Consider the following 24,592-nt stretch of genomic DNA (forward strand, 5'->3'; position numbering starts at 1 on the left):
TAAGAAAGTGAAAATTAGTTAATTTAATCATAAAATTTCTGGTAACATTTCTGAGAAATCTCCAGCTTTGGTGAAAAGATTGAACCAAAAGTCGGTGTTATCACACAAAGTAGAACCTGGTCTAAAATCATCGAGTGATGATTGAAATTCAACTATAGACAGTGGGTCGGCGCTTCCAACCGCTGAAAAACGATCATTGCTGTCCTCAATACTAATGCCCGAGTTCTCAGCCGACAACACTTCCGTCCAAAAATTCTCATCTATTTCAACCAAGCTGTCGTGATTGTTTTCGGACGACGACGGCTCTGTTTTCACGCAAGCGTTATTAGCCGCGGAGGAGGTGACGGACGACATGTCGCTTGAAGTAGTAGTCGAGTCTTGCCGATCGGGAGTACTGGCGCCGCTGCAGATCTCGGATCTCGCCGTAACATGATTAGCGTTACTATGATTATTAATCACGGGCTCTTGTTGTTGCTTTTGCTTGAGACGCTTTTTCAAGTGGGTGTGCCAAACATTTTTAATTTCGTTGTCCGTTCTTCCCGGTAGTCTTGCTGCGATTGCTGACCATCTGAAATAATAAATGTACATGCAATCACGTTAGATTCTCAATTTTTAAATTGCTGGCAAAATCTTGTTGTTTGCTTTCAGAATTAAAAGATTTTATGCACCGTTCAGTGTGCAAATCTTGTCCATATTATATAACTACTATGTACAACGAGACATATATATACAAATCATTCTCACCATGTTGCTGATACGTCAAGGAATCTTCTCAGTTTTTCAGTTTTAAGTTAATACCCCACAAGCTGGGGCCAGAAGGGAAACTTACACGGTAAGGACGAAGAAACTACAATCCCCAGGAGGATTGAATAACAAACGATCTAATGCTAAGGGGCTAAAATGCAAAATTTTCGAAGAAAAGAGACTAATTTGAATGGGGGGTCTTATGTTTCCTGGAGTATTTTTCTCACCTGGGAGCTGGTGACGGCACTAGAATATTGGGTTGATAGGGATAAATTGCAATCTTATATGAGGTCAAAACATGAAAACTATAATATGAGGGGCCCAAATGTAAAATTCATGAAATTAGACTAAAATTTCAGTGAAGTCCCTTATCTTTGCTGAATTTTGTTGAAACCGGAGAGTTCCCGCACTTCCGGGCTCCGGCCGTGTCTATACTAAAAGCAGCCTAACTCTAGTATACGGCTGGCTAGACCAATGTAATTTTCCTCTAAAAGCCTAATATAAAAACTCTTTTTCAGTGATCGAATTGTGAAGCTATATGTCGAATTTGTGCTACATACCTTATTACAGAAAAATTACTATATCTTGATTACAGAATAGAAATTGAAAATCGGAAGCAGTAATTAATTAGCAAGTAAGTTATATACGTACCTATTTCCGAGCATTTCATGTAGGTTGATGATAGTGTCCTCTTCTTCTCTGGTGAAATTTCCCCGTTTAATATCCGGCCGCAAGTAATTTATCCACCGGAGCCGGCAACTCTTTCCACATCTTAATAAACCTGCGGAGAAAGATCGAGCGAAAGTGAATATTTGAAACCAACACCACAGAAAATGAAATAAAATTAGGGTTCTTCAAGATTTTTAAGTGAACCATTACCTGCTTGTTTGGGAAGTGCCCGCCAGTTGCCATGGCCATAAAGTTTAACGTAATTGATTAAAATTTGATCTTCTTCAGGAGTCCATGGACCTTTCTTCAATCCCATCTTCTCGCAGCATGGAGCTCTCACCATTTTTGGACCACCGCAGTATATTTAACTTTGCTATGTATCTTTTTAATTCTCTCTGATCAAATTGTTTGATCTCAAAGCACGAATACAATGTGAGCTCAGCTAGGCCATCAAGGTGTATATATATATATAAAATGAGGTGCACACAAAGTTCAAAGTATTAAAATAATTGGGTAATAAATAATATTATTATTAATAATTAACCTTCAAAGGGAAAAAACATGACTAATTGTTAATTAACCCCATCTTGCTAGGGCCTGAGGGGAAGTGATGTGATTTGTCCATATCCGGTCAATCAACACGTGAGAGTTGATTAAAACACATGAGAGTCTGCCAGCATCATGCAATTTGGATTTAAGTAATTGTGACATCGAAATCATTTATGCACATGCACACACACAATAACATATACACGTATTTATTTATTTATTTATTTGCTTTTTTTTTTCTTTTTGGGAAAATACAGATACGTTTAATTAGTTGAATTTTACTTGGTCAAAGACTGACTACTGAGATTAGTGGACTCTTTGCGGGTTAAGTTAATATCTTCAAAGACGTACTGCTTTGTTTTCCCTTTTTTTTCTCTTCTTCCCTTGAAATGAAAGAAGTTGGATTCTATTAACTTTTGCAAATTATATCAAATGAAATGGCTTTTTTATTTTTTAATCCTTAAAAGAAGCATAAGTTTCAAATCCGAGTATAACAATAATAAGTTCATATCAGTTGGGAAACTGGAACAGTAGATTGTAGATCCATCCTAGCAAACTGAAAAAGATTCATTATTGTATCATCAAGTGATGAGGCCTAAGCTAACGATGTAGGGTGTTTTAAAAGAGCTAAACGGTATCTTTAGTACAGAGCTCGAATTTCTATGGATCGAATTTTATCTATATTTAAAGGGATGGACAAAGTCCAAATCAAATTTTTATATAATATCTTCCTCAGTATTTTGTTGAAAAATATTATAATAATATGATTAACGTTTCTGAAATACAAATTATAGATCAAGTGACTAAAAAAACATGTGAGAACAGTTAAGCATCTGACTGACATAAAATATAAAATTATTACAAAATAATAATCAAATTAAGGAGAAATGTAAGGAAAAAGTCTTAGGTCTATGTGACATCAAAGTGTTAGAGAATAAAAAGAATATGGAGGCAAAGAACAAAGAAAGTTTCTTAAGATTTGAGACGTGTTTGCACACTTTCCTTTAAGGTTTTATTTGCCCTCACCAATCTTGGTTTGCTATAGAGTTTTTCTTGGCAAATTACCCCCAAGATATATCAAATCCTGAATACAATCTCTAGTAAAAAGATTGTATTTCCAGAACATATATGAAACCTGCAAAAATCTGATCATCAATCTTATTGTGGTCTTTCTTTAATGAAGAAGATGTTTATTTTAAAGAATACAACCATTAGAAATGGTACTTCTTCGAAGACACTCTTTTGGTTTGAATTTGCATCGATTGACAATTGAAATTTTCATTCTTGCTAACTGTTTTTCCAATTGACGCCTTTATGGAAATAAACGGTTAGCCGTTTTCTCAATAAATAGTGAGCCGTTTTATTCCAGAATGTCAAATACATTGCTCTTTGTAAATAAACGGTTAGCCGTTTTCTCAATAACGGTGAGCCGTTTTATCCAGAATAGCAAACATGTTCTCTGGACTTAAACGGTTAGTCGTTTGCTCAAGAAACGGCAAACCGTTTTCGTCCAGAATATCAAACCAAAAAACTTGAAAAATGTTACAATCTCTCTTACACAAAGTGTTCTTAAGTCAAGTATGCCTCCTACCATGATGCTTTAGGATTCATACGGTATCTGTCTCCTAACATATAATCATATCAAATAGCTATCGCCACCACCGTGCTACATACAATGAATTTTCATCGTGTTTGAACTTTATGAAAATGCGTATATGACAATGAAAAATTAAGGATTATCCATTCTTTATTCTCTATCTATTTTCACTTCTATTACTATCATTTTCCACTCATATCTAACCTCTGAAAATGAGGAAGATGAATGCATCAATTTATAGGATTATGTGAGAGCCATTTTTGTCCATAAATTTGTAATTTTTCATTGAACACACTTGTAACAGCTAACCCATTCCTTTTAGTCATGTATTATATTCTGGATTTAAGTTCTTATTAAAATCTGAATGTAATTGATTGTTACAATTTCATAATAAATTCTGAATTTAATTAGCAAACAAATAATAAATTCTGAAAGTAATTAGATAAATAATTGTTAATTTAACTAAGTATTACAATTGTTAACTCCTGCTCTCATTCAATGCAGTCAATGAGTGAACTTTGAGCGTCAATTTTTTTTTTTCACACTATCATTATTTTGAGTATATAAATACATTTTCTCCACATTTTCTTGAAGGAGTATTTGAATTACTCATGATCTTTCACTTACACGCAGAAGGTCTCACTCAAAATTATGCATCAAAGTAAAAGTTCAATATGTTGTTTCTCCAACGCATTCAAACTCAAATGACAAACTAAATAAAGTTAATTGAAAACATTCGACGGCCCGCATTTCTACTTGCCAATATAAAGCTAATTGTTTATCCATTTATTTCTTGTAAGGAATTGTATGTTCACAAATAAACATGCACACTCTTGCACACATTAACATTTACATACAGTCGCACTCCGTCATTAGAGGTGGGACGGCTGCATAATTCTTTTGGTGCATTCGGAATTTAGTAGTGTATAATTTGAAGAATGCTAGGGGTCAAAAAAAGAGGCTGTAGTGGACTGTGTCTGTATACATGCGTGCCCTAAGGTAGGCCGAAAGAGAGTCTCTTGGCAAATTGCTGGCTAACATCTAATTTGAAAAAATGATAGGGGATGAAAAGTGCAAATTTCTCACTCACAACACAGTTTGACTTAATGTCAGCTCATAAATGTTAAATAAATGACAAACCAATTGTGACTTGCATATAGCTTCATGTGACCAATTTTAATTGACTTTGATCTCATCTCTTGGCTAGGATATGTACATCAATAAAATATGATATGATTTTGTTGAATATGTATAGATACGTCGAATATACGCTCTTTATGTGAAAGTGGTGTTATGAAAATTAAGTCTACTTAAAGTATGATTAGCTACGTGTTCTAAATTAATGTTCGGTGCTTATGATATTACTGATTCATTAGGTAAAAAGTCGGTTTGTTTTGTCTCGCAAATAGGTCAATTCCTCTGAAAAACAAAAGCCTTTTGGGTAGTCCAATTTCCAATTTAAAGTAAATATATAATTTCAAGTTTGACTAGGTACGCGGTGGACAACATTAATTCTTGTAATATGACATTAAACTTACAGGAAATGATCAAATATTATATGAAGGAAATAGGTTGTAGGAAAGGCTTTTACTCAGTAACATCTTTTCTGAACTTATCTTTGGGAGAAGAAAATATAGGTCCTATTATTTTTCATTTTTATTACTTAGGTTCGGATTGTTTTAGTTACCCATTAGATCCCTGATTTTAAATATGTAAAAACACTTTTTACTTGATTTTTTTTTTTTAAATTATTAGAACTAACGTCATATTGGTCTAGTGAAATGTGTTTATCAACAAAAAAAAAAAAGGAGCATTTTACATGTTAAAATTTTTAAAGTTTTCTAAATTGAGATCTTTATGCTCTTAAAATTTTACGTGACATGTGTATTTATAATAATATATTATTAAGATTTTAAAATATATCATATATTATGGATAATTAAAAAAAAATTAGGGATCCATGCGGTAATATGAAAAGTAGGGACTTAAGTGTCGTTTTTTTTCCCCTCTCTTTTTCAATCTTTTGCAAATGATTCAAACAATAAAAATGAAAATTAACACTTGAATTTTATCATACATTACAACAAAAATGACTTTTCACGGTGGAACTTTTATGGCACATAAAATATCAATGCCGTTAAAAAATAGCAAAGAAGACAGGTATAATTTATATGCCATTGAAAATATTAATTAATGGCAGGCTTTTATTACTTGCCGTTAAATAAGGAGGTAACTCAATATTTAACGGTATAAAAACAATAAATGCTGTTAAATTAATTGTTTATGGCGCAGATGATTTTTTGATTTCTCTTAATTGATTTCTTCATGGTTAGGGATTAGGGGCTGCCACTATGCAGATTTTTATATCCTAATCAATCTCCTCACTCGTCCTATGACTCGTCTTCTCTCTCTGGCTGTGCTCCATTAATTTACTTGTGGTAATTTTGTCTTCCTTCAGTTTTTATAATCACATACCTTGTACTGATTTAATCAACGTGGTTCAAGTATGTGATTTGATTTATTATACTTTCTATTGTTTAATTCTTTTAATGGTTTATTTTATTTTTAGGTTGTTTGTGTCATTGAAGTCTACTTAATTAGAGTTTGGTGTGCTTGTTAATTTCAATCTACTTGGGGTGTGTTTTGTTGAAAGTAAAGGATTCAGTTTTTTTTTTTTTTTTTTTTACCTTTCTTCTTTTTATTTAGATATTCAAGGGAGGTATAAAATTTGGTTCTGTCAATTATATTAGATGAGACCTATGTGGGTATTACTTCAGTTTGAATCTGTTGATCGTTAATCAACTTATTTTATTTAACTTGTTAGTTGGAAATTATTTTTTATTGTTAATCTTACATTAGTTTTCATATTAAAAAATTAATCTTACATTGATTTCACTTTGTTTTGTTTTGTAAGAGCTGGCTCTTGAATTGATGGTGGCTACTTGGTATTTTTTAATCTTTAATTGTTTTGCTTTGCTACTTGGTATATGTTGTCAATTTATATCGAAATTTTTATTCAAGGAGGGAAAAGAACTGTTTTTCTCTTAACTTTTTGTAACATTTCTGTCCAACTTTTATATTTTATGTTCTGTCAACTCTATTGAATTCATTTGTTAGTTGTCTATTTGACAATTTGCTAATTGCTAAAGCGTAAATGCGTAATTTTCAGTTTGATGTAATCATTATTAATTTTTATTTTATGATGTATAAAAGGAATTAAGATTTTTTAGTAAAAAATTAAATAAAATAATTAGTGGCAATTTTCCTCTACCATGAACTAATATTATTACATAATTATCTCAATCATTCAATGGCAAAAAACAAATGTCGTCTTTAATACTTACAGCATATTGCTGTCTAAATGATAATTAACGGCCTATAATTTATGCCGTCATTTACTTTTGCTTTCCACACCTTATGAATCAACAACATATCAATTTATACCATCATAACCTTTTAACGGCACACATATACAAAGCCGTTGAAAGTTCTTTTTGTTGTAGTGATATATATTATGAATTCATTTGTGCTTTCAATAAGAGGAAGAGGATGTTTCAATTAACTGATCTCTTCTTCTTCTATTCTATTTATTTCTTATGTTAGTATTTTTTTTTTCTAAATTGAGTTCTTTAAGCTCTTAAAATTTTATGTGACATGTGTATTTATAATAACGTATTACTAATAAGATTTATGTATTTTTACCGTTTTTATTGAATAGCCACACATAATTGACTGCATTTTGTGCAAAATTTTGGATCGGGAGAGGATTTGGTCTCCTTTCGCATGATGCAATTGATAGAGATGAGATGATTGAGGGCTTTCAGCAACCTATGAATTCAATTAGTCCCAATTTATTATTATTAAAAAAGAGAAACACTGCCAGCATTTCAAAGATTGTTTCAATACCGGTCAGTGTTTCAAAGATGAAAAATCTAACCGTTGCCCCCTTTTTCTATTAGTAAATTCGCCAGCAAAATAATTATTTGAATGTGAGTTTCTAATAAGTTGAATTTTGATTATTTAAGTCTAATTACATATTGTGGAGAATTTTAGAGCAAAATTTGACTTGAATTAATCCTAAGGCAGAGGCAACTGTTTAATGTCTTACTTTATAATTTCTATTATTATTTTAATAGATTTTTGTAATCTGGTCAATTTGGTACCTTTAATTTACTCGTATGAACTGAGCCACGGCCTACTTATTAAGACCTCGCAGCTCCATCCAGCCGTCGTTTGACTCTTTCTGGCTTATGCTAATAATTGTGATTATGCTTTGCTTTTTAAATTTTGAGCTTTTTGCAAAAGTGCTTTGGCCCCATGTACAATCAAAAGCAGTTTTTAATACGTCCTTCAGCAATTAAAAAAAAAAATTCAAAAAATAAAAATAAATTAGTGAATCTACCATCAATTCGTGGCCTTTACCGACACTACACTAGATATGGCTCCCATTGTTCTTTATTAGTTTTTTTTTTCTTTTAACTTAAAAAATCTTTTTGCTTGTCACGAATTTCACTTTATATCATTAAATTTGACGTTTAATTTATGATTTTTTTTTGTATTTTTGTTAAAAGTACGATTAAATTAGGGCGACCAAAACTTTTTGCGCATGATAAAGCGTGGATCTTATGCTAAGATACGTACTTTTCCCTTTAATTAAGAATTAATAAACTTTTGAATCCGAAATATTTTGATGGATATTGCGCATGGTTTGTGCTGAAAATGAAGAGTGACCAAGAAAAGGGAAATGAACAACTGTCAATAATATAGGAGCCAGGAATCATTAATCATGTACGATTAATTGATTAATTATTAATTAATACAAATATGAAGTGGAGATGTTTTTTGGATTTTAATTTATGGAGTGTTTATGTGATGGCTCAAATCAAAATGACGGAGCTAATTAAATGAATGCAAATATCGTGCTTCATTCAAAGTTTAGTTGGTTAAAGATCATTAGATTGTAAGAAAATTCTTAACATTGTTTAATTTTCAAGTAAAGGTCCTCTTTTAACCCCCCCCCCCCCCCTCTTCTTTTTTTTCCCCTATAGTTGCCTCTCTTAATCTTTTAAATTCTAAAAAAAAAGTGCATTTAATTGTATATAAAATAAAATAATGATTTGATTGCCAAAATTAAAATTTAAAACTCAATATTGATTATTCATTAAACTAAAAGAAGTTAGGAGAAAAAATAAAAAAAAAGGAGAAGATATTTGTCACTCAAATTTCGTTAGCACAACCTAAAAAAATAAGCACAGTTTAATTTTCTTTTATTGTAGAGCAACAAATTTACAAGAGAAAGGAATTAATACTTTCTATCATTTTAAAAATCAATTTTTAACTCCTTATTTTTCTTGAGATTCTAATTCATGTAGGAATGACAATAGTGCCCGTAAACCCGTCCAAACCCACCCGCCAAAACATGCCTGCCTCAAGTAATTTTGTACGTTGCGGGCAGGTTTGGTATTATAAATTAAAACCCACATTAGGTTGCGGGTGAATTTGGTATTAGCCAAATATACAAATATCCACCAACTCGCTACTTTTTTTTTAATATCTTTAATTTAATTTTAATTAAAAATATATTAAAATTTAAAAATATATAAAGTAAATAATGCAAAGTGCAAACATGTGTGCAAGTTGCAACGTGCCTAAGTCCTAATATGCTTTAACTTAATGTATAAATTATTATATACTTATTATAATTTTGTATGAACTATTATTCTTTAATGTGAAATTATCATTACACCACTTTTATTTTCTCTTATATTCATCCAACCACTACAAAATTTTAGCATGTTCTCTGCACCACCATTTTTTTTTAAGTTTGTATCAATTAGCCACTTTTACACTAACATCGTTAAATAATTTAAATGAAATGATAATTTTACCCCTAAATAAATTAAAAGACTATTTTATCTTATAAAAGTTTTGAAAAATAAAAAATTATAATTATAAAAATACCCCCAATTTTAATTAAAAAAATCCCAAATAGAGGTGCTCAAATGATTTTTATTAAATTTAGATTTTGAAAATTTTTAATAACTATTTTTATTAGAAATTTTAATTTTGAAATTTTTAATTAAAAATAACTGAATTTATTTATTTAAAAAATATAATTTCACAAAATTTTTAATTAAAAATAACTGAATTTATTTATTAAAAAATAAATCCAAATTTTTAATAATTTAGAGGATTTTTATTATATTAAAAAATTTTGCAATTATTTTTTATAGAAATAATTTTTATTTAAAATAAAAATTTTAATTTTAGGATTTATTTTTATTAAAATTAGGGGTATTTTTATAATTATAATTTTTTTATTTTTCAAAATTTTTATAAGATAAAATAGTCTTTTAATTTATTTAGGGGTAAAATTATCTTTTCGCTTAAATTATTTAATAATGTTAGTGTAAAGTGGCTAATTGATACAAATTTAAAAAAAAAATGGTGTAAAGAACATATTAGAATTTTGTAGTGGTTGGATGAACATAAGGTAATGCAGATATGGTGCAATGATAATTTCCCTTCTTTAATTTAATGCATGGATTGTTTCATTATTATAATTTTTTTTCTTCATATTAGTATTGAAAAAGTATTATTCTTTAGAAAATATTAATTTTATTTATTATTGTAGGAATTATGTTGGATGGGTGCTAATGGTGGTGAACAAAATGAAGATCTTCTCTTAAAGCTTATGTTAAATGATAATATGAAATGATAATTGTTATTTTTAGATACGAGTTTGTGGCTTTTTTTTATGGATTTGTATATTTTATACTTAAATTCAAGAATTTATATTCGATTGATGTTGAAATTTTAATTTTCTATTTATATTGGTTAAATTTAGAATTGAGTATGTTATGTGGAATTTTAGGTTATTATTATAAATTTATATACTGAACATTTGTGATTTTAAATGTGGAAATGTACAAAAAATTTATTGGATATCCTACGGATTTGGTAATTGTCAAAATCCACAATAGGTGGATTTTCTTAAAAAAAAAAAATTAAAACTTGTAGCAACTTGCGGATGTGTTTGATAATTTAAATTTTGTGTGGGTATGAGTTTGTTAATGACAGACCCGTTGCGGGTGGTGCCCATTATTATCCCTAAATTTATGTTGTCAACTAAGAAAAACTACTTTAAAACCACGCTGCATAATCATCGGTATAAATTTAGAGTCTAATGATTTAAATTGTAAGTCTAAAACGTCAAACAAATTTGAAGTCTATTAAAAAGTATATTTTGAATGATAAAGATTAAGAAAATGAACAATATTAATCCAATATTAAACGTCAAAAGTCAAGACATTATCGAATCGTTTCAAACTATTTTAATATCGTCAAATACCTACTTAATTAATCAAACATTTTCAATTGATTTCTTGTCGCTGTATCACATGATTAACTGATCCCACTTTGAATTATATAATGGACATATATGTATCAATATCTTTTTCAAAGTAAACTTTATACAAATTAATTGCTGATAGCATGCCTGATGTCACTTAATAATTTTCCATTTTCACGAGCATCATGTGATCATAAAATTTAGAATAAACATTTAAATTATATGTAAGTGCTACGTATCCCAATTTATTTATCTAAAAAAATTATTTCAAATGATGAAGCGTTCATCAATTGATTAGTAAGGATAATATAATTAATTCACTTTGATCTTGTAAAGAATTATCAACCAATCAATAAATGACATATGTAATTTGAGATAATAAAAAAATTAAGATATCTATTATTACTTAATTTTATTTAGATTTTAAAAAGAAAATGTCATGAGCTAACCATATTTTACAAAATATTCTTAATTGATTATCAGGGTTAGCACATTTTCAACTTTGGCTAGATAAGAGGAGTTGAAAACTAGGATTAATTAATTTTAAAATCAATGTTCATGTGTGGCGTACAAGAATTTGATAGATGAGCTTGTAAGTAACAGAGTATGTCATTTAAAAAAAAAAAGGTAACAGAGTACCTCAATACTAAGTAAGATCTTAGCCATGACATGGAGGCATGTTAGGGTCGGTTGGGAAATATTGTAAATTTTAAAATAATTGTTGTTAACTGAACTGTGAAAATAATCAGATGTGAAGAGAATTAATTAATATTTAGTAAGTTTATTTCTAAAAGTATTGTGAGTTTTAAAATCAGTCGTTTGTTTTTAACAAATTTTATTGTTGAATCACTGTAAGAATGCAAATGACTAACATAGACATTAATAAACATGTATATATAATATTTATTATTGGGTATATATAATAATTAATAAATAAAATAAAACTTTCTTTTGTTAATTTTATTTTTTATTTTGTTATTTCAATATAATTTGTAATAATAATAATCTCTTTAAATTTAATAATTTTATTTCCAAATTGAATAAGGATAATTTTATATTTTTATAATATATGTGAGGATATATATGAAAATATATTAATTATAAAACTGATTTTCAAAATAAGGTATTGAAAAGTTACCCCTTTTTGTTATTTTTCAAAATTTGTTGTAGGATGGGTGATTTTTTTTAAAATTTATCAAATACCAAAATTAACTTCTAATTTTTCAAAATCACTTTTGAAACTCTCAAAAGTAATTTTAAACTGGCCTTTTGTCTTACTTCAAAATTTTCATTGATTTGCTAATGAGTATATTACTGCAATTATATAGCCATACACCTTTTTTTACAAATTATTTTATACAAACAAAGATGACATCACATATGAGTGGTTGAGTGAATACATCATATAGCCCATTGATTTATTTTTATTATTTTATATTATTATCCAACCAATTTCTTAATACCACATCAGTTTGTATAAGAAGTTTTAGATATAACATAATTCCTTACTTAACGTGACAACAAAATCTTATACAAATTATTTTTATTATAATTGGTTGTGGAATAACATGACGGTTTGTCTAAATTCAAAAGTTATTTTTATCACATTTTAAAATGATAACGAATCAATTTCTCGATTACTTTCTAACAAATTAACTTTTTCTTTTTTAAGATTCAGACCCTGTAACTTTAACAGTTGGATAGTTTATATATATATATATAGATAATCTCAATGTCAAATTTTAGTTGTCTTTGTTTTGGAGTAACATTACTGTAGTTATTTGAATTAGATGAGATACATATTTGGATCAAAGTCAATGGTTAAGCCAATGAAGTCCATGGATTAGTGCTTTGATAGTAGTAATGTGAATGATTAAAACAAGCACTTAAACTTACAGAAAGAGAGTAGTACTGCTTTTGAAGTTACAATGTCACTAGGGTTAGGCAAGTCAACATGTATGAGCACATACTCCACATTTCTCTGTCTTTGAATTTCAGTATCATGTAATTTCTAAGTTTTTTATTTTTTATTTTTTTAAATTTTGCCATAAAACGATGGCTGGCCACTGAGCTCTAATCAAAGACGTGACAGCTGACCATTTATAATAGTTTTTGAGCCCATATTTTCTTCGTTTGCATAAGTTTCGTCATTCAAAATCATCAATACGTTGAATGGTGATTTGCTGTATATAAAATCTCTAGTCAAGCGTGCAAGAAATGAAGACGATTCTCTACTACTCGTTTATTTTAACATATAATGAAAAAAAATCGTATAAATTCAATCAAGAGAGGATTAAGTCAGCGATTAAGAGATATTTTGAGTTAGCAATTCATGCAAAAGCAGCGTCATGTCACGAGTGCTCCAAAATGTTGACAAAGTTGCTGCAAAATTCAAAACATCTTGAAATTAAGATGGTTTGATATATAATATATTAGGAAATATTTTAGAAATTAGGTTTATTTTTTAGTTTGTTAGTATATTAAAATATGTGTTTTTTTATCCGTTAGTAGCATCAATCATTTTAATAAAATAAGGATGCCCTCGTTAGAGAATAATTAATATCTATAATACGACCCCTAAAACTTTCTATTTTTTGTTATATACCCTAAATTTTCTTTATTGACATCTCAAATTCTACAATATTGTATGTAATATATCATGAGTTGGGAGTCATGAACGAAAATTTGAGAGGCCAGAGGGGGGGAGAACAAAAGTTTTGAAAGTTGAAAGTTCGGAGCAGGAGACGCGTTGTACCAAATAAACTTCATGGTAATCATTCTCTTCGTTAGGTTTGGTGCAGTAAAATAATAAGAGTATGCTTTACCTATGAGTTTGAGAATTGAGAGGATTCACGCATGGTGGCTTTTTTTGACACTGGCTGCTCAGCTAAAGCTAAACCCCATTTATAGCATCAAGTGGGAGAGTTAAAAGGCAGCTCTGAAAGAGACCAATAGCGCGTACCATTTGACGTTGGGGAAAAGATAAACTGTAAAAGCAAAATAACGTTAGCACCACCAAGTTTATAAGAAATTAAATAAACAATGAGAATTATCATGTTAGAATCGTGGCTGAACTGATTTTTGACAGCAACCTGCAATTGAATGTTTAATTTATTATCGACATGTTCCAAACGTAGGCAAGTCAAAAAAATGCAAAATGAGGCAAATAGATACGTAGCAACTAGCAAGACGAGCCAATCAGTCAGTAGACATATCTATCAATAGTCAATCACTTGCATTTGACTTTTTCCTGGGTTTGAATTAACATTTACCCATCCATATAATACATCAGTCTTTCTTTTCTGTTTTGTTTGTTACGTCTCCAACAACAAAGAAGCACGGCTGTTCGAAAGCACTTTTCATTTTCAATTTTCTTGCAATATGAACTGAATTTTATAGCCTTTCTTTTTCACCTTTCTTTTCTCCCCACTTGCTTCCCGATTTTAGAGCTTCATGCACCGGCAGTTTTTATGAGCTTTATCTTCAACCTCAAGGGAGAAAAATTAAAAATAAAAAAAAGAAACCGACATCATCATTGATTGACTTTGGTGCTACTTTTTTGTTAAACTGGTAAAAATCACTTTAAAGTAATAGAAGAGACAGGAAAATTAAGAGCATTGCAAGGGGTCCCAATATTTGCATCTGAATTAGAGTAGCAAATGATGGCAGACTGCAATCAGGTTAAAAGTTTAATTGATGTAATTGTGTTGTGAAGTGTTCTGCAAACCTATCTACAAGTTAGTATTACATAAAACAATTTTCGAAAAGTCGACTAATGTCATGCTCATCCATATAAAGTGAAACAAACAAAGTAGATGAACAAAAGCTTAATCCTTAACTGTCCCATCTAATGGATAAGAAAGCGCCCAGAACAAATACATAATATATTTTCCACATTTCATTTGCTACTGAAAAGGCATAAACGAAACTAACTCAATACAATTCCTGTGTCTCGGAGGATTAAAAGGGTATAAATGAAACTAACTCACGAGCTAACTAATTAATGTGTTTTTTCACAGACTCTTTTTATCAAATAGGTACATTTTTCGTGTGTAAACAACTTCAATGAGGGCTTTCTTCTGTAAGCACCAACTTCAGGCTCTTGACTATTGATTAACCATAAGACTTTGAATAATCCAGATAGTATCAGTCCTAAACAGCAAATAAAACAATGGAGGACAAAAATCTTTGCATATCCATTGCAGCAACAACCTCCCCTAATTTCTAGAAGGCAAAAGCCATCTATCACATTTTGTTCTACTTAGGTTTCAGCAGAGAATCTCTGTACCTTCAAGATGAAATGTATTATCTGAAACCACAGACACTACCATGCAAAACGGGTTCCCGTTCCATCAAGAAAACGATCAGTATGCCACCCTTTGGCCTGCAGCTCAGACAAAAGTGGAGTGAACACGTCATTCATCTTATCATAGGCATCTTGCAAGACGGTAAGACTTGGATCATGGAAAGACTTCGCCATGCTTGCAGCATAAGCCGCAACTAGCCAACCCCTCAATGCATCTTCACCTGAAGCATTCTGCTCTAATACCATGTCTGTCCATCTACTTCCAAGACACAAAATAAACTTTTCCTCAGCAAATAATTCTTTCAATTCGTGAAATTTTGAAGGCTTGACAACCTTGTGCGGATCTCTTCCCACCTTTACATTGCCAGCATCTTCTATAAGTCGCCCAGGAAAGAGAAGATCTTCTCGATACCTTAAGTCAGCAGGGCTTGATATTCTACCAGTCTGAATTAGGTTCCAACCAAGAAATTAGAGAAATGAAAAACTAAACACCTATGAACATATTGAATCAAAGATACAAACATACCTTTACAAAATCAGCTACGATCATTGCAGTCCTTTGTGGATTTAATGTATTGACAGGAGCAGCTCGCATTTCTTCTATTACGCTATAAACGTGTATGACAGAAAGAAGAGGACCAACGATCATCTGCAAAAAATATCCATAAGTTTATAACTTTCTTTAATTGTTAAGAAGAGTTCTTGTTGCAGGTTTATCGGAAACTTATATGATCAATGATAGGCTTTATATCAGCCTAAAAGAGTTTGATTTCAGAAGCTAATGTTCAATGCTCCATGATTTCTGACAATTAATTACACTTGTCCAGAACTCCTGAATCAAGCATTCGAATGTATACTGTAATGAAGTTTTCATAACAAATTTCAGCCGTGGAGGGCAGATAACTTTATTTCCGTGCTATACTTTAGCTAACGCAAAGTGTTTTAAAGAAGTATCTGACTCAACACAATAATTCACTGAATGGGGCTTCTAACCATCATCTCTCTCACTCAGAGTACACCCGAGAACAAAAACCCTGTAAATAATGATCCTAAGAGAGAAAATAATTTTAAAGACTTTCAGAGAAGGGAAAAACAAGTTGTTATAAAAGAGATTTACCCCAGCCAACTAAAGAAGAGCTTTAAAGCACCAATCTTCAGAAAATCAATAGGACATCACTGGTGCCTTGATATTCATCTGAATGCTACAGTAATGAATGGATAGTATGATACAATAAATCAAGAAACTCAAGCAAATTGCGCTACCTAGACAATGTATTTATCATTATTGCTGCTATTATCAGCTATATCACAATTCATGATTTTTCTTTTTTCTTTTTTTTTTAATTCAAAACAAAATCACACAACTGTGAGAACCAGCTATCATTGAAACAACTGCATGCTTGAAATCAGATGCTTATAAGCAAATTAAATACCTTTCCCTGCATTGATGAACAAACTGTAGATGCTAACTGAATCCCTGCTCCAAGGCCGACAACATTGAACAGAGTTGAAATGGCTTCCCCTTTAGCAAATAGGTCACTAAGATTCCCTTCTTTAGCAAAAGAAGAATAGATAGGTAATCTGGTTGCTCTTGCTGCAACCACTGCTATTCCCTATTACATTGAGAAAATAAAGTAAATTTCAACACAGGCGTAAGGATGTCAGAACTGGATGATGAGAATATCAAAATTAAGTAGTTATGGGCTTGAAAATGAGCACAGAAGCAACAGAATGAAAACAAGTTTCCTTGTAGCTCCCCATCTCATTTTTATTCTGATGGTGCTAAACACAAAAATCAAGCGACAAAGAATCAAAACTTTTGGAGTGAAAAAGAATAGATGCAGGTTTAGAGAAAACCAAAATAATGAGGTAAGTGAGTGTACCTTTGCAAAATTGCCAAGTCCTGCCATTTCAAGAAAAAGTTGTGGACATAAAGGAGAAAGAACTTCCAAGCCAGTGCCCAAGTCATAGAGGGCATCAGCTGCAAGGTGGAGGGCATTTCTAGTTAGACAGCTTATTTGAGTCAGAGCTAACACTAGGCCAATCCACACACATAAAATTAAACATACAAACCCAAAATTCTCCAACGTTTTGGCTCAGAATCCATTCTAGCTCCCAGATTACTGCATATGAGCTTCCCTACATGCTGCATGCCATCCTTTAATATCTGCTCGCCAACAACACCCCAAAAGATTAAACCAAAAAAATATATATATATATCAGCAAAAACGCAATTATCACTGGACACCTTTAGTAAACGAAAAGGGGAAAACTTACCCAGCTGACAACAGTAGCCTGTGCAGGGGTAGGTCGCAAGCCTGCAGCAAATAGCAGAGACTGCAAACACAGTGAGAATATAAAGAAACAGCCCCCATATCACAGTTAGAAAATGAAGATATATATCACAGCAAACAAGGATATTAGGATAATCCATTGTGGGTATCAGACAGAGACCTGAGTCGACAACACAGATAATGCTGCACTAGTAAAGTGTTGCAGCGCTCGAAATTGCGTATATCTAAGATAACCCTCATTAACACTGCAAATTATAGAAAAATAAACACCCACCTTATAAGCGAAACCAATCTCCACATTCCAACAATAATAAATCAATAAGTTACCTGAACGGATATCCGGAGGGGAAGAACTTATTGAGAAATGAATCAACTACTCTATGGTACACTGGTCTTGAGTCGTCAACTACTTTCACCTGCCAAAAAAAAAATCTTTTGAATAAAAAATGGAAACTTGTAAATACAGAATGAGTAGTGAAAATTGAGAAGGGAAACTGACGGAGAGGTGACCGTCGGGTTGAAACTGGTAGTGGCGAGTCACGGAATCGGAGGTCTCGAACCAGTAGATAGGGATTTCTTGTACTGACATGCTTTTGTCTGGTTCTTTCTTCTTCTGCTTCTTAATTTTTTCCTGTAAAGACAAGCAAAAATGAAATTATTTATTTATTTTCAATTATGGATATTTTTTAATTTTTTATTTTGAGCGTGAGAAAATAAACAAGCAAATACCAGTAAGTTCATGGAGCATCGATCGAGGGAGGGAAAAGAGACAAGAAAAACCGACAATGTCCCAGGTGGAGTTTTCGGAATTAATAAGAGGTTTTGATATTTGAACGCTACGATTAGGGGTGGGTAAAAAAATTGTAGTGTTAAAAAAATCGAACCGAACCGATAATTTTTTTTAATTCAGTTTGATTTTTATTTTTTAAAAAAATTGAATATATCGTTTGTAAAAAAAATTAAAATGTCGGTTCGATATTCGGTTCATTTAGCTGAACCGAAAAATTAAAATGTCAATTCAGTATTCAGTTCACTTAGCTAAACCGAAAAATCGAACCGAAAAATCGAATTATTTTTTAATTTTATTCAAATGAAACATGTGTTAATAATTTTATTCAAATTAAACATGTGTTAATAATTTTATTCAAATCAAACATGATTTTATTCAAATCAAACATGTGTTATTTCTCTTTATAACATTATGATTATATTTATATAGATGGAATATTGAAGTTTCGTTATGTATTTTGAAATTTTAATATTTTATATTTTGAGAGTATCTTATTAATAGTTAGTAAGATATTAACGATAAAATGTGTTTTGAATACTTTGTATTTATTGTTAACATTTGTAATAAAATTAGGATAAATTAATTGTTGAAAAAAATTATTACATTCATGAGGTCCAATGGGTTAAAAATTTAAAAATTCAAAATAGGCCTAATAGACCCAGAACCGAAAAAACCAAACCGATCCGAAAAAAACCATTTGAGTTCGGTTCGTATTGAGTTCGGTTCTTTTTATAAAATAACCGATTTAAATCGGTTCTACTTAATTTCAAAACGAACCGTGCCCACCCCTAGCTACGACTGCTTCAAAACGACATCGTTTGCTTACTTTGCCGTTTGAGCTCCACGTATGTACCGAGCTGGCGCCCGGCGGGTCAATCATCGAGTTAGGACTTATTTGACAAAATAACAAAAATTATACGTTTTTCTTTTTTTTTTGGAACTATAATCAGAAATTTTAAGAAACTTTCTAAATTAGCCCAACTATGTTATTGCTGCATGAAAAGTCAGGAGCGGTACTACCAGACACAATGTTTGTGACACTTACGCCCTTGGAAAATAGTTGAATTAAAGCAAGAACGCATTTTGATAGTTGTTTGATTAAAATTTATCAGTTCTATACAAAAACATTTTCCTCACTCAATCTTCAATAATTTAAACAAGATTCACATTTGACAATTTTAATCATAATTATACCAACAACAAAATATCTGGTCGAAACAACAACCTTTTGAGGAGGTTACCACCTCAGGCTTCTTGCTTGCATCATGCGAAAGAGGTTGTGCTTTGCCTGAAGACTTATTAATTTCCGGAATTTGACAGGATTTAGTGACACAAAATTCTGTCTTAGGCTCCGGATCTTGCCAAAGCTTTCATAACAAGGATAACCAGGCAATGTTAATTTCACAATGTCACATCAGGATCATCATCATAGTCAAAATCTTCACTAGAGTGCCTATATCTTTTCGCATCTCTTGAAGCGCCTCTTCCCTTCTTTGGTTTTCCTCTGGAAACAATTCAGATAAAAGCATATATGTTCATCATCACATCATATATCTTTACCAGCATCACCAATCACCATTTAGGTGCATCACAATACTCTCATAGATAATAAAAGAGTGCTACTTACTGCCCATTCCCATAGATACCTCCGCCCTTAGACCGACCTGGACCAAAGTCTGACCTCCCATCTACAGTAAACACAAATGAAGAACAAACAATAACAAAAAAAGTAAAAAATAAGTAGTCCAAAAGTCCGCGTATAATGGGCTCACCTTCTCGACCAATGGCTTGCTCTTCTGCCTGAACCCGCACCACCCCAATACAAATAAGTGAAAAGGTTAGCTACAACTTGGATCAAAAGAGGGAAAAGAGTTCATATCTCATAATGCACAATATATGGAACTCTTCTTTTCTTCTGCCTCTCCAGCAAAGTCAACAACAAGAATTTCTATCATAAACATAGCCATAAATGTGTCCATTCATGAATTGAGTTAGCACCACAATGGTTTGCCAAATAAATTAAGATCTCAACATCCTTTTCTTTTCATTTGGAAATGAAGAAGGTAAAGCAAATGAAAAACACAGTTCTATTCAGACGGACAAAATCCTGATCATTGGTGACACAGAGAAGCAGAAGCAGAAGCAGAAGCAGAACAGAGAGCAGGGAGAGCACTGAAAGTGTCAACATTGTTGAAAATTTAAATTTTGGTACACATACTGCTGGTGAGGTGACTGAAGATAATGAGAAGAGCCGGTCTTCAGGTTGGAATTTCCTCGACCGCTTCAAGCTGCATCCGCAAATTTTAATAGCTCAATGCACATATAAGTTTATAGTGTATCAACAATAAACTTTTGTGTTTCCATATTTCTGAAACATTTAATTTAAGCATCTGCCTAAAGTATGACAAGATTTTACATTCTCTCAGCATCATATGACTTGACTGGAATTTTATAATTTAAAAGTTAACCAAGCTGCAATTTCTCAGATAAGAGCCTTCTAATTATTGTTAATTTTAATGGTCTTGCTAAAAACTTTCTGCCTCTGGAAGACAGTGGACTATTTCTCATTTTTCCATAAGTCTTCTAACATAATTCATCTTTTGATACCATGTAACCAGGTCAAAGAATTCAGATACCAAAGCACAAACAAAAATTTATCAAAATTTGATAGCCTCGTCATGAAATTAGCCAGAATTATGATTTCACATATAGAGTCCAGAGAAATATATTCTTATCAAGTAGAAGAAAAAGAAAAAGAAGTATATAATTGCCACTCCATACAGCGCAGTGTTCTTAGATGAAGATAGGAACCCTTCAAAACCTTTCAATACATTGCCACATTGGCTTGGATCCTGTAAATAACTCGTCTCCATATCATAAACCTGCACTAGAAGAAAACTCATCAGCCTCCAGTGAAGAGGGTTTCGAAAAAATAATAATAATAATTGCATACAAGAAAATTCCAAGAGACAAGAGGAACCCTTCAAAAGATCTGTTAATTTCCACACATCACACCTTGAGCACAAGGGTCTCACATAGCTTATAAATTAAAAATTTGCATTATATTGCAATTAATGTCAGTTGGATAGCTCGATTTCTCTTTCCACGCTGAAAAACAAGTTAAATAGAACTCTCAAAGAAGCATTGTCTGGTATAACAATTTTAGACTTGAAGGATGAGTGCAAGCGCTTCAATTCAGAAGCATTGTCAGAGACCGATCGGAGCAAAAGGTTGGACCGTATAACATATCCAAAACACCCTCTCAGGACCTTCTTCAGCGAGATCATTTCTGGATAAGTTGCCTTTATCAACAGACCTCTCACCTCACTAATGAAATCTAGATGCAGACAAAGTTCAGAAACGAAGACTTCATGTTTCAACCAACACTAACCTTGGCTAGTTTAAGCCTTTAAAATGCACTGCTTCCATTCTTCTTACAACCATGGTTTAGCACGCCGGGGGGGGGGGGGGGGGGTCGACATCAAGGAGAAGATAACAACAATCTTTCACAAAAAAATGTATTGCTTAACAAGCTCCACTTTGGTTTGCTAACAGGAGCCGACACATTCAAACAAGAAACAGAAATATATTAATCTTATAGCTTTTGTAACGCGACCCTATTCAAGTAAATGCACAATCTCAGTACAAAACAGCCACATCTGAATTCAAAACCCGGAAACCCTAACAAGCCTGCGTCGAATGCAATTCTTGGACAACTTAACACAATTAGGTACACAAACACCAACAGACATTGTACAAGAAACTATACTAGAATTTATAAAAGGAGAATCACCTGCTTTTCAATATTATTAAGCTCTTCCTGAAGCTTGGCTTTCTTGCTTAGAAGTGAAGCCATTACAGCAGAAGCGCTCGCCGCTGAGGCTCGCTGCCCTAAATTTTACACATAAGTTAAAAAAAAAAATTGAAATTAAAACTATTTGAGTCATTGAATGGGATCTTGATCCTTCTTTGTTTTCTGAAGGAAATTAAAAAAAAAAGGTTATTTAACCAAGGTACCTTCAGGATCCATCTTTCTTTCGCGGGAAACTTTTAAAGATTAGTGATCTTTAGATTTTGAATCCTAAAACCCTAATCACGCTTAGGACACGATTTGTTGTTTCTGAATTAAACCCCTTTTATACGTTGTCTGCGAGTAACTCCGCGCTATTAATGAGAAGGGTTGACTTTACTACGATTGTTTTAACTGCATAAATGTAACATGCCGAATCATTATGTGCCACGTCATGATACAGCGACAGTCTCCTAGCATTTGGGCTTGGTCCGCCCGCCCATTATAGTAGGCCCATTGTTCAATCTATTGAGCGAGTTTAAAAGGAAATTCCACCTATTGGATTACATAAGAATCACCTAAAAATTCATATTAAACAAATGCTTTTTTTTTTTTCACTTTTACCACCTAGCTCTTAATATATTTTTTTCTATAATTCAAAATTACATTGCTGTCATTAAAATGATTTAAGAAGAAAAAAAAATTATTGAGTTCTTTTATAATTATACTTGTGTTGTCATTGTAATGTGATATGTTTGTCTAAAGGTAGGTAAATTTTTGTACGCTATAAACATAGTAATAAAATATGAACGATTAAAATGTAATGTCAGGTGCGTAATAGAGAATAAAAATAAGGCAATTGGTAAGTTAAAACTAGTGTAAGTTACACTTGATTCAAAAACATGTAAAAAATTGTAATAGGCAATAGAACTTGCATGATTTTTGTATAGGGTGTTAGCAGGCTGCAGGACCCCAGAAATAAAATTGAGAATTAACTATTAAGTGAGAAAAGTTTGTAATATTAGGGACCTATGAGCAGGGGTGGAGAAATAAAATTGGGAATTAACTATTAAGTGAGAAAAGTGTGTAATATTAGGGACCAATAATTCTTTTTTAAAGTTTTAAATAAAAGTAAAAAAAATATTAAATAAACATACAATGTTGGCCCCGGTAGAAATATTTTGCACATACTATTACTAACATAAGATAATTTTATAATAAATAAAAAGTCTTTCAATTTACAAGAAAAGTCCAACAGAGCCCAATAGAGATAGCGTTTTTTTACGATTAATCAATTTGATCATCAACGTCTACTAATTGGTTAGCCAACTGTTGCGGCAAGAACAAATTGTTGCAGCAAAAACTCGTCACAAATCGCACTTCACTTGGAATTTAGGTGAGTTTAACACATTCTCTTAAAATTTATTAAGGATGGAAAGAATTGATGAAGGAGATAGATGTTACGGTAGTCGGTAGTTGTCTTGTCTACAGTCCTGATAGGCAATTGAATGAAATACTGAAATTGTCAATTAGGACGAATGTTGTTGCTGAGTTGCTTGATGATATTCCTGAAATTTAATCATTATCTACCATCTTTTAATTTGTATTTTATGTGATTTTTTTCTATTGAATTAAAATCAAGTTTGTCTAGTTTCTTGGAGTTTAATCAATCTCTCTTGCATTAATTTCTTTCTTTTTGCTTTTTTAGAAACCTATATGCTATGATCAACGACTCAAAGATCTAAGCATAAATGATTATATCGGAATATTTCCCGGCACTGATGCTTGACACTTATTCTATTCTATAACTTAGCTTATTGACATTTGGTTTGGTTCGCAAGTAATGACTAATGAGTTTGACCATGTCATTGCTATTCAGGTCGGAAATCATTTGGACAATCTCTTTACAGAAAGCACTCCATATTTTACTCAATTCCAGTTCAGTATACGGCATGTTCAATTTATTTCTTACTTGATTTTTTTATGGTTCAAATATCTATTTCTTTAGATTGTCAATTATTCGATCCAATACGCTTCTCTTGATTAGTAACTTGTATCTCACATTGATTGAATTCCAAGGATAGGGAGGATATATATGGGAAAATCATCTAAAATTGATCAATATTTCAAAAGGAAGACATTAGAAGAAAGTTCTAATCCACCAGTTTCTGAAAAATTAACCAATTTCACATGTCAATTCTCCAAATTCTGAAAACCAACTTTCAAAATCTCCAAGAATTGAGACAAGTAAAGTTGATACTCAACTTTTGGAGCGTGATCTATGATTGCGCCGCCAAATTTGGGATTATGATGTCAATCAACAAGATGAAATTCGAAGAGCATATATTTTGTCGGATCCATACCAACCAAGACTTCCAGGGTATCCAAAATCTGGATCAGAAAAGCATCCTCGTCAATTTCAATCTCTATGGTTTGATTCTTTTCCTTCTCGGTCAGAGTATTTGCCTACAAAAGATGCAACCTTTTGTCTACCATGTTATC

General features: G+C 31.7%; 3 protein-coding genes across 4 annotated transcripts; all 3 read right to left on the bottom strand.

Annotated features, from left to right (window-relative positions):
* On the bottom strand, positions 1 to 1,854 carry LOC102616893 (transcription factor MYB13). Its single transcript, XM_006479482.3, has 3 exons — positions 1,624 to 1,854; positions 1,396 to 1,525; positions 1 to 568 (listed from the first exon to the last, which is right to left on the bottom strand). The coding sequence occupies exons 1-3, from the start codon at positions 1,754 to 1,756 to the stop codon at positions 28 to 30; spliced, it is 804 nt and encodes a 267-aa protein (XP_006479545.2). The 5' UTR covers positions 1,757 to 1,854; the 3' UTR covers positions 1 to 27.
* Positions 1,855 to 14,737: 12,883 nt separating this feature from the next.
* Positions 14,738 to 18,346, bottom strand: LOC102617493 (protein root UVB sensitive 2, chloroplastic). Of its 2 annotated transcripts, XM_052438557.1 has the most exons (11): positions 18,240 to 18,266; positions 18,010 to 18,141; positions 17,838 to 17,926; positions 17,671 to 17,755; positions 17,494 to 17,553; positions 17,290 to 17,383; positions 17,100 to 17,197; positions 16,650 to 16,829; positions 15,743 to 15,865; positions 15,199 to 15,660; positions 14,738 to 15,062 (listed from the first exon to the last, which is right to left on the bottom strand). In XM_052438557.1, exons 1-10 carry the CDS (start codon positions 18,249 to 18,251, stop codon positions 15,235 to 15,237), a joined length of 1,299 nt encoding a protein of 432 aa, XP_052294517.1. In that variant the 5' UTR covers positions 18,252 to 18,266; the 3' UTR covers positions 14,738 to 15,062; positions 15,199 to 15,234. The 2 variants fall into 2 exon arrangements, with proteins under 2 accessions (XP_052294517.1, XP_015386341.2); XM_015530855.3 differs by having other exon boundaries at positions 14,738 to 15,660; positions 18,240 to 18,346.
* Positions 18,347 to 19,292: 946 nt separating this feature from the next.
* Positions 19,293 to 22,464, bottom strand: LOC102617199 (uncharacterized). Its single transcript, XM_006479483.4, has 7 exons — positions 22,318 to 22,464; positions 22,094 to 22,191; positions 21,082 to 21,182; positions 20,519 to 20,588; positions 20,073 to 20,100; positions 19,928 to 19,988; positions 19,293 to 19,804 (listed from the first exon to the last, which is right to left on the bottom strand). Exons 1-7 carry the CDS (start codon positions 22,328 to 22,330, stop codon positions 19,702 to 19,704), a joined length of 474 nt encoding a protein of 157 aa, XP_006479546.1. The 5' UTR covers positions 22,331 to 22,464; the 3' UTR covers positions 19,293 to 19,701.
* Positions 22,465 to 24,592: the final 2,128 nt, after the last annotated feature.

This window comes from Citrus sinensis, chromosome 3 (assembly GCF_022201045.2).
Source record: "Citrus sinensis cultivar Valencia sweet orange chromosome 3, DVS_A1.0, whole genome shotgun sequence".
NCBI lineage: Eukaryota > Viridiplantae > Streptophyta > Magnoliopsida > Sapindales > Rutaceae > Citrus > Citrus sinensis.